Source organism: Danio rerio, chromosome 3 (genome assembly GCF_052040795.2).
Source record: "Danio rerio strain M-AB ecotype USA chromosome 3, GRCz13ab, whole genome shotgun sequence".
Taxonomy (NCBI): Eukaryota; Metazoa; Chordata; class Actinopteri; order Cypriniformes; family Danionidae; genus Danio; species Danio rerio.
In genome coordinates this window covers 34,149,931-34,166,586 of record NC_141023.1, presented here as the reverse complement: position 1 = coordinate 34,166,586, position 16,656 = coordinate 34,149,931, and the positions used below count along the sequence as shown (strand labels likewise).

General features: G+C 36.5%; 1 protein-coding gene and 1 long non-coding RNA gene across 4 annotated transcripts in view; one reads left to right on the top strand and one right to left on the bottom strand.

The window, feature by feature from the left end:
• septin9a (septin 9a) overlaps nt 1-16,656 on the top strand; it is a 132,292-nt gene that overhangs the window by 12,269 nt on the left and 103,367 nt on the right. Inside the window, 1 exon segment of one of the 3 annotated variants that reach the window (NM_001423665.1) lies at nt 1,013-1,090. In NM_001423665.1, the coding sequence (NP_001410594.1) occupies nt 1,013-1,090 (78 nt within the window). 3 annotated transcript variants of the gene reach the window in all.
• The window catches only part of LOC147845681 (uncharacterized), a 37,388-nt gene that overhangs the window by 4,852 nt on the left and 15,880 nt on the right, over nt 1-16,656 (bottom strand). The window contains exons 2-3 of the long non-coding RNA XR_015481012.1: nt 4,947-5,048; nt 667-757 (exon numbers count right to left, since the gene is read on the bottom strand). This is a non-coding gene — a long non-coding RNA (uncharacterized LOC147845681). The remainder of the gene's footprint in view (nt 1-666; nt 758-4,946; nt 5,049-16,656) is intronic.

Sequence of the window (16,656 nt, the reverse complement as noted above, 5' to 3'; positions counted from 1 at the left end):
CCTTTAGGATGTGGTGGAATGGGAGATTCACATCATGGGTGTGCAGCCGACAAATCTTCTGCTATCATGTCAATATGGACCAAAATCTCTGAGGAACAATTTTAGTACCTTAAGGATTAAGGCAGTTCTGGGTGGAAAGGGGATCCAACCTGGTACTAGTAATGTGTACCTAATAAAGTGGCCTGTGAGTGTTTACTGTATATGTTACATAATTGTTTTAAATTGATTTAAATGTAATTTATGAATACGTTAAAATTATTCTCATTAAAATTATTTAATAATTTTTTTTTACAGTTAGCATATACAAAAGTTAGCATTACAAAAAAATAACATGTGTATACTGTATATTTCATTATGAAAATTCTAAAGTAAAATGTACTTACATTTCATAAAAATATGTTTAAAAATGGTTCTAAATATAATTTTTATACTTGTATTTTTTATTTTAGGTTAAACATCATTGAGATTTTCCCCCAAGCTTTCCATATTTGGTTGTTGTTTTTCTCATTTATTATCACATTTTCCTGTAGCACTGCTCTCATAGCAGCACACACTATAACCTCATTTCCATCCAAGCCCATGCAAACAGGGGACTTTGGTTGGCCTTAACTTTGACCTTTACAGTCATCTCTGTATGTCTCTCACAAGTCACAAACAATCACTCACCTAAACCCCAAACTGAATCATAATTTCTTGTACATCGTCTGTTCCATCAACTCCCTTAGGTGATCTTGAGTCTTTTAGTACCAGCACACATCTGAAAAAACAAAACAAAACAGCAGTGTTTGATCTGTCCCTGTTTGTGTCCCATCTGACTTGATTTTACACACACATGCAGTCCATAATTGAGTGGGTAGAGCTTAATGGCTCTGATGTTGATTCCCAGCACATCTGCTTTCCTCTGCTCGGTTTTTTTTTTCTGGACACTGTGTCCTTTGAATGTTCCTCTGTATCCATCCTTCTAAGCAGATCATTTTCAATCGTGTTTCTATTATGTCTTCTGTGCTGACAGGCATCGCAAGGTCTACCAGCGGCAGGCTGCGGAGGCCGGAGAGAGGAGAACCAACAAGTCCTACTGCTAGTGGTGCCGGTAAGTGCTATTGCTAATGCTATTGAGCTATACTGTAGATCTGTGGTTTAACTTAAATGGTCTGATCTGTTAGGTTCTTGGACAGGAGAGGGAAAAAAACTGTATTAAGGGGATAGTTCACCTAAAAATGACATTTTAACCTTAAGATCTTTTAAAGAATGGTGGAAACCAGCAGCCAGTGACATCCATAGTAGGAAACAAAATATTATAGAAGTCAATGGCTAGCATTTAAAACATTCTCTTCTAGAGGAAAAAGACTAAGGGGCACATTTAATGAAATTTTCAGCCATAATCTGGACACTTTTTATGTGTTTTTCCTGTTTGTTTTCATGATAATGTAAATTTTACGACTGAAAATGCATTTGAAATTTGAAAACGGGTTTTAAAGTAGATGTTTTTTGAAAGCACCACTGTTATTGTGTCCATTTAAACAGCAGAAAATGAAAGTCTGTGAGAATGATAACGTCATATGCATGTGTTGGTAATTGTTTAGGAAATTGTCATTTAAAGACAAGCACAAACAATTGTAGAGCTCTTGGTAGTGTTGCTGGTCAGGTGTTTCCTAACAATGTGGATTTTCCATTAGCAATGTGTGGATTTTCTTCACATTACAACCAAAGCACATTTTTTACACGTCAAATTATACATAGAAACCAGCACCAAGCCACCAATGGCACATTCCTACAGGTACTGTTTACTAAAAGATGACATTAGCAAATAAAGGTGTCCTGACATTTCATTGTACCCATCAGATTATGCTACGGACACTGTGTTTGAATGGTTTTGAGGTTGAAGTTAGAGATTAGGTGTTAGGGCAGTATTTAAGCTTCATATCACACTACTCCACATTCAAATTTACACTGGTAGCAAAATCTGATGCATAGCATATTGCGTTGTCAAAATGTGCTTCCTACTTTTTGAACAGGACGATCTGACAAGGTAGGACAAATCAACAGAACACAGTCTTAACATATTGTACGTAATACAACGTTTTTGGATGTTTTTGCAGAAATTGTATAACGCGGATCATAATAAAGATGTTGTGTAGATGTGAAACTTTTTCAAAAATCATGACAAAAAAATCTGTTTGTAGCTATGGCGTTGTCATATAAACATGTCGTTTAACAAGTGGACGGTGAGTAAATGACAGAAATTTCAGATGAACTGTCCCTTTAAGTACAAATAATAAAATATAGTAAAACCGTCATGTACATTCCTTGTTTAAACTTTTTATTTAAAATGAGTTGAAATAAAACAATTCTTAAGGTTTTTTGGGACAACTTACTTGTTTTATGTTCAGTTCACTTACAGTAATTGCAAAAAGATAACTAAATTGATTTGTGTTGGGACAACATAAAGAAGTTGTTTGGAGCATTTTTTACAGTGATCTTTAGACATTTTGTTGACTGTTAGTTACTTAATAGATAGTTTTACAGAGTAATTTTTTATATAGAACTTAATATTTGCAAAAACTTTTTATTGTGATGCTTCACAACAGAAAATCTTCTGACTATACATACCTTAAAACTTTTTCAACTGATTCCACTAAACAATAACATAACCTCACCATACACCAATACTTAAGTTAATTGACCTGTAATTGTTTACAGTCAACAGAAAGTCTAAAGGGGGCCATCAAAATAAAATGTACCCTAAAATGCATGGTGTATACTGAAATGTATACTCTCAGATGTTTTATGGAGGAGGGTCTTCTGTTGTGGATGATGATGTCAAAGTTTTGTGTCCAGTCAAACTTTACAGAAGTAACCTAATTAGACAAATGCCATCCTGGGCAGGTTATGCATAAATAAGTAAAAACATCCAGGTTAGGTAGGTTAGATACAGGTTTTTCAACAAGGATAAATATAGCTTAGATTGGAAATAATCAAAGCCATTGAAATTTCGAGAAAAAAAAAACTTCCAGACATTTTAAAGCCAAGCTGTTCATGATTGCTGATGTTAGTATGTTAGTACTATTAATACTATACAGCAGTATTATTTAAAAAACTATATACAGCTTTAATATTTATTTTACTACTAGTAGTAATAGTAGTAGCAGCAGTATTATAAATAATAATAATAATAATAATAATAATAATAATAATAATAATAATAATTCATTCATTCATTCATTCATTCATTTTCTTTTCGGCTTAGTCCCTTTATTTATCTGGGGTCATTACAGTGGAATAAACCACCAACTTATCCAGCATACGTTTTACGCAGCGAATGCCCTTCCAGCCGCAACCCATCACTGGGAAAGACCCATTCACACTCATCACATACATATACTATGGCCAATTTACCCAATTCACCTACAGCAGGTCTTTGGACTTGTGGAAAAAACCAGAGCACCTGGAGGAAACCCATGCCAACAGAGAGAACATGCAAACTCCACACAGAAATGCCAACTGAACCAGCCGGGGCTTAAACAAGCGACCTTCTTGCTGTGAGGCGATCGTGCTACCCACTGCACCACCGCGTCACCCATAATAACAACAACAACAATAATAGCTTTTAATTTAGTTTTATTTCTGAACAGAAGGCACACGCATTAAAGTATATTTGGATGCATTGGTTAAATAGTGTGCTGCATTGCTCATAGGCTAAGAATTACGATTGACGTTGATTGTAACTTTCCAACACAGCTGTTCACAAAGTGCTTGGAGATAAACTACAGTAAATGGATAGCTGTCAAGACTCGCAAGGCATTTGACACTCATCACCCACATTTATGCTTGGCATTTGTAAAAAAAAAAAACACTTTGTCACTTAGAGCATTTTTTATTAATGCTTAAATAACAATGCCTTCATGTTTTTAGATGTTTAAATTATTTTGTAGACTTCGTAATACAACTGTTTTAAATTCAGAGCAGTTAAGAAAATACATTTTGGTTCAACTTGACCATAAGCTCCATGTTGACTCTGGCATTTACCTTAATGCTTAATATAAAATAATTAATGTTTTCGTTACAATATATTTTCATAAAGCAAACATAATCTTGTCAGAAAATCATGATGATGTGATTACAAGTTTCTCTGAGCAGTTGTTAACTTTCATGTATGTACTGTACACTGTAACACACAAGTTTGGGTAACTCAAACCATTTGAGGAAACTGATTGCAACAAACCATTTAAGTTCAAAAACTAATCCAAATGAGTACTGTGAACTTAATCCATTGGAGTAAACGAAGCAATTTGAGCACAGTAAAACCCAATAAATAAAGAGAACTCAAACCAACGGAGTACTGTAAAACCAAATTAAGTTAAGACAACTCAAACCATTTGAGGAAACCGATTGCAACAAAACATTTGAGTTTAAAAACTAATCTATATAAGTACTGTGAACTTACTACATTTAAGTTGAAGTGATAAGGTATTTAAATAACTCATTATCTTCAACACTGAGTGCAAAACTCTTCAAACTATTCAAACTCTTCAAATTAACTTTCAGTAAATTTTGAGTTAACTACACTCATTTCATTTGATTTCAAGCGGACTGTTGGGTTTTACAGTGTAAGAATCATTTCCGTTTTTAAAAATATTTATTATACTAATCCACTGTTTTTGTAAAGTGGTTTAGTTTTAGCTATGTGTTTTTGTCAGTGAGGGTAGCGGTTTCAGCACCTGTCTGCTTGGGTGGTTTTTCTCTGCAGAAAAGTTATATATATGTTAAGTAAGAAAGCAACCACAAAGAGCAGCGCAGTTGTTTTGTGTCTGTTTCTGGAAGCCTTCTTTCACAATGGATGACTTCCTATGTATTGTATCTGTGGATGTGTGTGCATTTGCACATATGTGGTTGTGTGAGTGTACACACCTACTGAAGCATATGTGTGTTTGTTTGCAATATCTCACCACTGAAGCATCCTCTCGCAGCGGGAAGCGCAGGCGGCTTTTGCAATGTCAGCACGTCTGCATATGGGCGCTGGTTGAAGATCCAGTGATCTGCCTGACAAACTTCACAAACAAAACAAACACATAAACACATGCTCATGAATGACGCACAAGGGATAAAGAATGCTAATTAAAACGAATGTTTGTTTGTGTGCCGTCCAAGCCCTCTTATATTCATTTAAACCTCAGTTTTGATCTTACATAAAATTTCCCCAAACTGTGCGTGTCAGGTTTTGTGTGGTTACAGACGTGTTCATGTCTTTTTTTTTTTTAACTCCTCTGCATGCTTATGTGTCACCCTTGCAAAAAACAACAAAAAGAGAGGCTTTTTAAGAGAAGAGGGATGGGTATTACTGTAAAATTATAAATAAACATGTTGTTATTTTAATTTAGCCATTGTTAATTTTGCTGTCAGTCCTTCCACATTTCAAAAGTGTGAAATGCTCATTTTTTCCCTCACTGTATAAGGTTCTGTGTAAAATGTCAACATGGTCTATCTTTGTTATGCACTAAACAACCATGACATGTTGTTGGTTAGAGAGAACATCCTGCCTTACGTTAGACTAAACAGCGTCACAGTCTGAATCACTGCAAAAAGCTGAAAATATTTTTGTGTGTGTGACTGTGTGTGTAAGATTCAGAAGGTAATTAAAGCTAAACATTTTTTTATTCTAGTGTTATGTTTAATCCTACGCTCCGTTATATATATATATATATATATATATATATATATATATATATATATATATATATATATATATATATATATATATATATATATATATTTATTATCAGACATGTAAACCTGAACAGATTATGCAATAATAATAATAATAATAATAATAATAATAATAATAATAATAATAACAATAATAATAATAATAATAATAATAATAATAATAATAATAATAATACAACTCCAAAGCAGAAAAAGATTGGACAGTATGGAAAACGCCTAAAAAAAGAAAATAGTGATCTCTAAATGTACTTTGACTTATATTTCATTGCAGACAATACCACAAACATTTAATAGGTTCCTCATGAATTTTATTTTGTCTTGTTTTGTTTTTCAAATTAAACACGTATTGCAATTTTGGTTCTTGCAACACATTTAAAAAAGGTTGGACCAGTAAAGCATTTATCACTTTGGAATGTTGCTGTTGCTTTTCAATTAAAAAGGCGTTTAGAGACTGAAGATACCAAGTGATGAAGTTTTTCAGTTGTAAATTTTTAAAATTTTTCCTGCAAACAAGTCTTAAGGTAGGGAACAGTACAGAGTCTTTATTGTCCCACACTTTCTCTATTGGAGATAGGTTGGGACTACAGGGAGGCCAGTCAAGTACCTGTAACCTCCTTCTCCGACGCCAGGACTTTGTAATTTTCGTACTCAGAATGTGGTTTTGTGTTGTCTTGTTGAAATATGCATGGGTGTCCCTGGGATAGAAGGCAGCATGTTGTGCTTCAAAATCTCTATGTACTTTTTAGCTTTAAAGGTGCCATCACAGAAGAGCATGTTACCTTTGCCTAGGGCACTGACAAAACCCAATACCTTGATAGAACCTGGGTTTTGTTTTCTGGTAAGAGTCTGGATGATCCTTTACTTCTGGTCCTGAGCACACGTCGTCCATCTTTCCCCAAAAATGCCTGAAATACTGATTCATCTGACCACAGTCAACCATCAGGAGAAGTTGACGGCACTTCAAGACACAGTTAGCATAGGGCTTCTTTTTGACGCAGTACAGTTTTAACTGGCTTTTGTAGATATAACTATGCATTGTGGTAATGTGGTAAAAACAAAGGTTTGCCAAAGTAGTCCTGAGCCCTTGTGGTGATATCGCTTATAGAGGAATGAGGATTCTTGATGCTGTGCCACCTGAGGGATCGGAGATCACGGTTTTTTGGCTTAGGCTTTTGCCCTTGTCTGTTTACGCAGTACAATTCCATCAGATTTCTTAAATCTTTTAATTATGTTATGCACTGATGATGGTGAAACATTCAAATGTATTCCTTTCTTTAAGAAACATTGTTCTTAAACATTTCGAGAATTTTTTCATGTATTTGTTGGCAAACTGGTGAACCTCTGCCCATCTTTGCTCTTAAAGGACTAGACCTTTCTTGGATGCTGCTTTTGTACCAAATCATAATTACAATCACCTGTTGACATCACCTGTTTCAAATCACATCATTATTTAAGCAATTTACCTGATTACTAGCTCCTGTCCCAACTTTTTTGGAACGTGTTGCAGGTCTGAATGACAGGAAAGGATGCATGTTTACAAATAAAACCAAATAAAACCAGACAAAAAATGAAATATTTTGTGTTCATATTGTCTGCAATTAAACGCAAATCAAAGTCAATTCGTAAATCACTACTGGCTTTTTTAAATGATGTTTTAGATACTGTTTCAACTTTTTCTGATTTGGGGTTGTAATAATAACTAGATTCTTAAAGTTTGAGAACAAACTTTAAGGACAGACAGACAGACAGACAGACAGACAGACAGACAGACAGACAGACAGATAGATAGATAGATAGATAGATAGATAGATAGATAGATAGATAGATAGATAGATAGATAGATAGATTAGCATGTTATTAGCATGATTCTAGCGTGAATAAGCATGTTGTTAGCATGATTCTAGAATGAATTAGCATGTTGTTAGCATGATTCTAGCATGAATTAGCATGTTGTTAGCATGATTCTACTATGAATTAGCATGTTGCTAGCATGATTCTAGCATGAATTAGCATGTTACTAGCATGATTATAGCATGAATAAGCATGTTACTAGCATGATTATAGCATGAATAAGCATATTGTTAGCATGATTCTAGCATGAATTAGCATGTTGTTAGCATGATTCTACTATGAATTAGCATGTTGCTAGCATGATTCTAGCATGAATTAGCATGTTACTAGCATGATTATAGCATGAATAAGCATGTTACTAGCATGATTATAGCATGAATAAGCATATTGTTAGCATGATTCTAGCATGAATTAGCATACACAAGCCAGCCTAATAATAAAATCTGCAAGTAGTGTTAAAAGGGCCCTTACACCCAGGCCTAAGGGTGACAGAGAACAGTGGGCAATAAGCATTTAGCATATTGTAAATACGAAAAAAAAAAACAAAAAAAAAAACATATAATTAAATAAATATATAAAGAACACAAAAAAGTCACTGATATGTCTCAAACGTCCTTCTGCCAGCATTGTTGTTGTTGTTATTTTTTAAAATGCAGGGACAACTCAAGAAAAGTTTGCATAGTCTCTTTTTAATTGAGGTGTATGGACCCTGCAGCCCTTTATTCAGTAAGGCAAATATCCTGCTGTCTGCTTCTGCCACTGCTTGACTAGTTTCATTTATTTATTTGCTTGTTATTACTTATATTATTGCCTGTCTGATTATTATTTATGAGTTCAGCTTTTAGTTGTTATAGTGGATTAGAAAAACAAACATGATCGCAATAAAAAAATTAAAGCGGCATCAGAAAGCTCAAATAATGCTTCTCTTCTTGTCTTTGGAGATACCATCTTCTGATTAAATTGCAAAGGCAATGTCCTTCACTGCAATCAATTTTTATAATATTGTATCATAATTAATATCCCAAAATACTGTGCATGGCATCTTGAAAGAGAAGGCTAAAGGTGTATAGCTCCAAGTGCACTGTGCAAACCTCCTGGAGTTTTCATTTATTTAATCTCTTGTACACACAGAATCCAGCCTGTCTTTTATAAACCCTAAACCCAACCTGTTTATTAATGTTTTATTAATGTCTACAGAGTACCTGCAAGATTTTATTCCAAGTTATGCACATATCCAGCACAGCGCCTCCCCATCATCCCTTATTCTTATTCCAATCTCAAGAAACACTGATGCACTGATGCAAAGGATACACTATTTAAGGGAACTTGTTACTTCATTGATAGGATCAAATGTATGTATCCTTTTTAATATTAGGATATTTTCTTTAAAAATCTAAATGTATATTTTCATGCCAGGTTGCTTAAATACTCTCTCGCCTGAACTTGAGCAAGACACACCTGTCCGCATAAGGCCAACACCAAGGAAAAATCAAATGCTCAAGATGTAATTTTTATAAATTATGATATACTAAAACATCAGCAAATAAATGACAGAGGTTCGTGATACAACAGTTACAGTGAAGCCTTAATTAAATCCTTATTTTCCACTGAATGAAACAAATCATCACTCGCACCGTCAAGTAGTGGACGGGCACAAACAAAAATAAAATGCTTATATTTTTTTGGGGAAAAAAAATATTTTTGAAACAAATTTTGTTTGGTATAATTTGCATCTTAATTTTAAAACCTTTTAAACAATTTTAGCTGTTAAAAGAGCGTTTTTACATTTTGAACCTTGTTTTAAACTATAGCTACCTAAATTGTAATTTTTAGTGTGAAAAACCGCCAGCAAAACTAAAGCCAAAAGATTTCGATACCTATCGCCCACCATGCAAATACATACAGTATAGTTGGTTGGTTATATAGTTGTATTTCTGCATGTAACCCTACAAACGTTTGTTCCCTTTCTATCTGTTTTTTTTATTATTAATGGACTCTAAAGCTCAAATAATAATGCCCAAATGTTAAATGTCAAATGTCTTTAACTTCATGGATACGTGGAAAACTCAGCTAATGAAGATCAGTGAACACTTCTACTCATTGCATTGCAGTTGGTAGATTGTCTTCGCTCTTGTATGACCCCTTATGTGTGTCACCGTTAGCAAAGCAATTAAGACTGTGACACACAACCTCCCTTTGATGTCTATGAGATGTCATGTGTTTGGGAGTTTAAGGCTGTGTGTCTGATCATTTATGAACCCTTTTAGAGTGTTCCTGTGGAGGGAATACTTTACAAAACTTTACTAGGTACACGCACATGATAACAGCCAACTAAATCGATAGCTTTTTTTTCTATATGCATTTCTTTGAGTATTTTAATTGAATATAGTTTGCTCCACTTACACTTGAACTCCTTGTAAATACAGTAGAAGTAATGAAGACTGTGAAGAAATGTCTTAATTGTTTAACCTTTGATGTTTTGTTTAAAACCCTAACAAAAATGCTCTCAATGGGAACAATTGCAAACACAGCTCAATTAGCACCCTTATGGATTCACATAATCAAATAAATTTTGAAGTATGTACTCATTTATATTTTGTGAGTTGTTAGTATGTCTGGTGACTATAGGAACGGGAAATTGTTCAACCATGACTTTTTGTTTCTCAAGGTATAAATATTAGGTAACACAGAGACCAAAGTCACAATGGATCAAAACCAGTAGTGATTTGCAACAAACTGTTTTGCTTTACAAAATGGGAAGTGGTCTGATTACATGAAAATAGCAGAAACACTGAAAATGTTCATTTCCACATTGAGGACAATTATGAAGAAATTCCAGTCAATTGGAAGTGTTTAGAAGGGTTTATGAAAAAAAGCTCCTATTCAATAAGTTAAATATCTTCTGTTTTTTGTGAAGATTTAAAGTGAAGATTTGAACAACAAAGACATTTTTCTCTTGCATTCTTTCCTCAAAGTTACCAATATTGTCAACATTATTGGAGAGCACTATAAAGAATGAGCCTCCTCTGTTTGGCCTTCTTAATTGTCTTTATTTTACTTCTACTCTTTACTTTACTCCTTTACTTTCGTGGATAAGGAAACAGTGTCGTACGCACTCCACTGAAGGCATCATTCGCCTACAAATTTAATTTCATTTGTTAAGCGCAAAGATTTGTTTTAAAACTTTTTCTAAATTTTATTTTTAGTTTAATTTACAGCAAATGAATAAATGAACAATAATCATGCAGTGTTGTCAAAAAACTGAGTTAAATCCAAACACGCATCCTATTCTTATGTCCCATATGTTGATGCATAGATATCTAAAACACAAATCTAAACTTGTTTTTATTCATTCATTTATTCATTTTCAATTGCTTTTTCCGGGGCTGGCTGGCGGGGGCAGCAGTCTTTGGAGAGAACCCCAGACTTCCCTCTCCCCAGACACTTCCTCCAACTCCTCCATGGGAATCCTAAGGCGTTCACAGGCCAGGAGAGAGACATAGTCCCTCTAGTGTGTCCTGGGTCTTACTCGTGGCCTCCTCCTGGTGAGACATGCCTGGAACATCTCCCTAGGTAGTCCAGGTGGCATCCAAAACAGATGCCCGAGCCACATTAGCTGACTTCTCTCGATTTGGAGGAGCAGCGGCACTCATTTCGGCCGCTTGTATCCGAGATCTTGTCCTTTCGGTCATGACCCAAAGCTCATGATCATAGGTGAGAGTAGGAATGTAGATTGATTGGTAAATTGAAAGCTTTGCGTTTCGGTTCAGCTCTTTTTTTACTACAGCGAAATGGTACATCAACCACAATACTCCTCCATGAACCACCACCTTATTGTGGTGGAGGGGTTTTTGTCCCTGAGTGATCCTAAGAGCTATTTTGTCAGGGGCTATTGCCCCTGGTAAGGTCTCCCGAGGCAAAAAGGTCTAAGGTGACAGACTAAGTGTGGTTTAAAAACCCCTTATGAGTAAAATAACACAGAGGACTGTGATATCGCGTGGTATGGTGCAGCCAAAGCCCCACCCAGGAGCCAGGCCTGGGATTGGGGCTTGTATGAGCGCCTGGTAGCCGGGTTTTTTCCCACAGAACCCGTACAGGCTTAGCCCAAAGAAGCAACATAAAACCATCCTCCTGCAGGCCCGCCACCTGCAGGTGAAGTCGTAAGGGGCCAGTTCATTGTGGAATGGGTGGTGGTCAAAGGTTAGGACCTCAACAACAAAATCGTCAGACACAGAAACTGGCTCTAGTTTTTTTTTTCTTTTTTTAAACAAATATAAATATGCATATAATAAATAATACTGTTAATAACAATAACATTATACAAATGCAAATTGTCATGAATAAAATTAAAAAGCCCCTGAAATAAAGAGGGAATGTAGCAGTGGTTTTTATATTTATGTAGTAAAGTAATAATTTCTGTAACATTATAATCCTTGTTTTTTGCTGTACATCCTGTGTGTAATAAGCAATGTGTAAAGGTTTTGAACCTGCGTAGGTGCTAGACTTTAGACCAGCTTTCAGACCAACACAGTCTATTTCAGTTCCTTACAATAGCAATGCTCCAACAATGCTCCTTAACACACCTCCTTTTTAGACCAGAACACCCATGAGTTCACAAAGTGGCAAAATAGATTTGCTATTTAAACAGCGTGGCACAAAACGTGAAAATTAGGGTTGTGCTGGTCTGAAAAAAGCAACAAATCGGGCCAAACATGTCTTGCACCTTATTATGCCGGGTGTATGATAAGGCTCTATATATCAATTTATTAAAGTGCAACCTCTGTATTTTTTCAAATTCTACAGAAGTTTGAGTCTGAGGTGACAGATCTGGGCCTTTGTATTTCTACAAAAGTTTTTAGGCTCCAGATGTCTGCTCGCCAGACGACCCTACAACCCCCCCAGAAGAAAAAGTCAAAGGTCGTTCCCACTTCCTGAACAAAGACACATCATCCTGACTCCAAACGCTTTCAGCTGAAGGTCTGCATTTGCTCTCATTGAGCAACACAAAGCAAAGTGAAGGAATCTGCGTTGTGTGTCTTGGCCGTACTTGAAATTAGGAGCGGCAGGCAGCGTATGAAAATGTTTGTCTACGGACTGACTCAGTGTTCAGACGTTTGTTTTTGATCACAGGGTGTGATGCCGGTCACGTCTATCTCCTCGACCCTTCACTCGTGACTCACCAGAGCCCTGAAGAAAATCAGAGGGCAGTCCAGGATTCCTCAAGCCATCGAGAGGAGATATTTTGGGACGAAACGCTCATATCACATGGCCTTGGGTTTCCATCTCGCACACAATGCTGCCTCAGTGTGAGAGGGAGACTTCGAGTAAGACGGACTCTGAAGAGAGGACAATAAAAGCAAAAGAGCATGAACGCTACATATGATCAGCACATGGGCATGCCGTAATTCTGCATCCGCTCATTATTACGGCACACGGAAGACATTAAAACAAAAAGATTGGGGTAGAGTTGGAGAGAGAGGGAGAGAGAGAGAGGGAGGGAAAGCAAATAAGGAGGAGAAAGTGTTGGAGCGCTGGGAGAGAGAAAGAGGAAGTCCGACAAAAAAAGGTTGGAGGAGAGAAAGGCTACATGTGGCAGAGGAGGGTGTGCACTTAGCCATGGAGGGGGACAAAATCGCAGGTAAGAACCCGGACACTTCAGAAATAGTTTTTTCCACCCTTTTCCGTAGCACTGTAGCATTTCCATGGCCGTGTTTCTTGGTTTGTTACTTTAACTAGGATCTGTGGCTTGAGTCGGATGAAGTAGATTCTTTAGAATGCGGATAAAACTGTATCAAATATATACATGTGGCTACTTTTTTGACTTTGTCCACCAGACCAAGCTTTTACGCGGTACTACTTTTGTCCCTGGTGGCGTTGGTGCTGCAGAGTATGTGCGTTTGTAAGATTTTCCGTTGACAAGGGTGGATTTTCCATAGGGTTTGAGTGGAAGAGGGAACCCGCTCATCAGGCTGTGTGAAGAGCCAATAAAGAGAGCTGTGTGTTTGGATGAAACACTCTGTATCAGTGCTGTGGTGTGCTCTGCACTGTCAGCACACAGGCTTTTTGTAAATGTGTCAGGGACTCTGAGAGTTTCAGAAGGAGAGAAAAGAACAGCGCTGCACTTCAGCTGTATGAAAAAAAAAGTTAATACAGTATATAATAACAGCCTTTATGCTTTATCAGATTTGACACACCTGGTGCCCTGAACGAGAACCAGTGCCAGGAGAAACACACAAGGAATGACCCTTATGATCTCACAGGTCTCAGATCACTTCTGAGATAGTTAGCCTTCAGTCCAGGTGCATCTAAAATACATTTTCCGAGAACTTGGGAAGAAATATGCAACAAATCAATGCGATCTCATTAGCTGGGCTTTGCAGGTTAAATATGGTTTTAGCAGATGTATCATATTTTGCGTAGACATCAAAATGTAAATTATCGATCTATTAAAAGCATTCAAATGCATCCATTCATCTGGCAGATGCTTTTATCCACTGTGAAAGTTTAAAATAGAGGAACTAAGCAATTTGGTACAGAGCCAGCAATGTACTTTAAAGTGCCAGGTTTGTTAGAAAGTTAGTCTGGGAAACAAGTTAGAGCATAGGAGAACTGGAAATGGTCTGTTTGTGTGTGTGTGAGCCATGGTTTAGGGTTGTGGTGTGGTGTGTGCATGTGGAAGAGGTGTGCCTTCAGCTGCTTTTTGAATAATGTGATGTCTCAGCAGATCAGATGGACACTGGCGGAGAGGAGCAGAGAGTGTGAAGGTTCTGGAGAGTGACTAATTAGTGCCTCGTTGTGAAGAAGGTTTACAGCTTGGCATGCAGATGTTTATGAAGCCTCTTGTTTTTATAGGATGTTGAATTTCATTTTATTTAAATTACACTTGGTTTTGAAGGATTAAACTCATTTTTAAGGGTGCTTTTATTTTAGTAAGCCTAAACTTTAAATTGTTAAAATTTGTTGTCATGAATCAGAACTTGAGCATTTCTTTTTGATCTTGGTTGACTTGTTTTGTGTTCCACAATGACAAACTCCATAAAATGACTTCTTTTAAAACAGATACTTGGGTTCATCTATTTAATATTGTCATTTAAAATTATTTGTGAGTATATTTCTGTAACGTCGGGGGATGACACTCACAACAGAAGGTAAGATCCAAATGCAGGTTTATTCTTTGTCAGGCAAGCAATGGTCAATATAGGTGTAAACAGGTATATGCAGGCAGTCCAGAATCGTAGTCAATATACAGGCAATAGGTCAAAGGCAGGCGGCTAAACAGGAAAACACGGATTAACAAGGCTAAGGTCTGAACACGGAGAAACAAGACAAGGAGAAACGCGTTGTAATGTCACTGATAGCGAACAAGACTCAGCAAACTGGATGGGTGAATGAGTGGCTTAAGTAGTGAGTGCAATTAGTCTCTGACAAGGCTCAGGTGGTGAGAATGTAATCAGTCTAGATAAGTTGACCATGGGGTATCTGGAAGAAGTGTATGTATGATTATGTAGTCCAGGAAAAGGTGGAAGTGTAGTCCATGGATATTGTGAGAGAACCAGCGATCTCTGGAGAGCGATCGCTGGTTATGTGACAATTTCTTTCTTTCTTTCTTTCTTTCTTTCTTTCTTTCTTTCTTTCTCTCTTATATTATAAACCTTCTTTAATGCACATATTATAAAATTAGTAGAAAACTATTTTTTAAGGGGCGAGGCAGTGGCGCACTAGGTAGTGCTGTTGCCTCACAGCAAGAAGGTTGCTGGGTCGCTGGTTCCAACCTCGGCTCAGTTGGCATTTCTGTGTGGAGTTTGCATGTTCTCCCTGCCTTTGCGTGGGTTTCCTCCGGGTGCACCAGTTTTCCCCACAGTCCAAAGACATGCGGTACAGGTGAATTGGGTAGGCTAAATTGTCCATATTGTGTGTGTGAATGTGTGTGTGGATGTTTCCCAGAGATGGGTTGCAGCTGGAAGGGCATACGCTGCATAGAAAAACGCTGGATAAGTTGGCGGTTCATTCCGCTGTGGCGACCCCAGATTAATAAAGGGACTAACCCGACAAGAAAATGAATGAATGAATGAATGACTATTTTTTAAAATCATGAACAGCATTATCACAAACTCTTATTACCTAATATTACCAATTACATGTAATATGCTGGTGCAGCCTACCAAAAAACATAAATCTGGCAAGCTGTGAGCTGCAAATTCTTCAAATCCTGTATGTAGTTTAAAGATAGAGCCGCTTAAAATTGGATTAAAATTGTTGGTCCAGAACATCTCATAGATGCATAACTGCACAAGATCTGATACATTTGATAGTATAGTCTCAACAGTTCTCTTTCATCAATGAGTCCTGGACACTCTGTTCTGCCAGTTTCTGCAGTTTGTTTTCCTTCAGCACTGTTGACCCTGATTAAAGTCAAAGACTGAGGGCCCTATCATACACCAGGCGCAATAAGGTGCAAGATGTGTTTGGCGTGATTTGTTGCTATTTTCAGACCAGCACAATCCTAATTTTCATGAAGTATTATTTATTATATGCATATTTATATATATTTTTTATATATATAATATTTTATATATATTTTATATATATATATATATATTTTAAACAAGTTTAGATTTGTTCACCTGTCGGGTTTTGGAGATGTATTTGTCACCATATGAGGCATAAGAAAAGGATGTGTGTTTGGATTTTGACCACACTTTGTTATTATTGTTCATTTATTCGTTTGCTGGAAATTACAACTGAATTTAGAAATAGTTTTGAAACAAATCTTTGCATTTAACAAACAAAATTAAATATGTATGTTAATGATGTCCATGAAGTGTGTACAACTATGTTTCCTTATCCATGAAAGTAAAGCAGTAAAGAGTAAAAGTAAAGAGAAAGAGAAAGTAAACAAAAAGCTCATTCTTTATTCTCGCGCACATTCTTCATTTAATTTTAAATGTTTTCTTGCTAGTGAAGTGTTCAGTTATTCAACTTACAAAGTCTGCCATGTAAATAGCGAATGCATCATGGGTGACACAACTGACTCTTAAAGAAAATAAGAAATGAGACTCTGATTGGTTTAATGCATGTTAT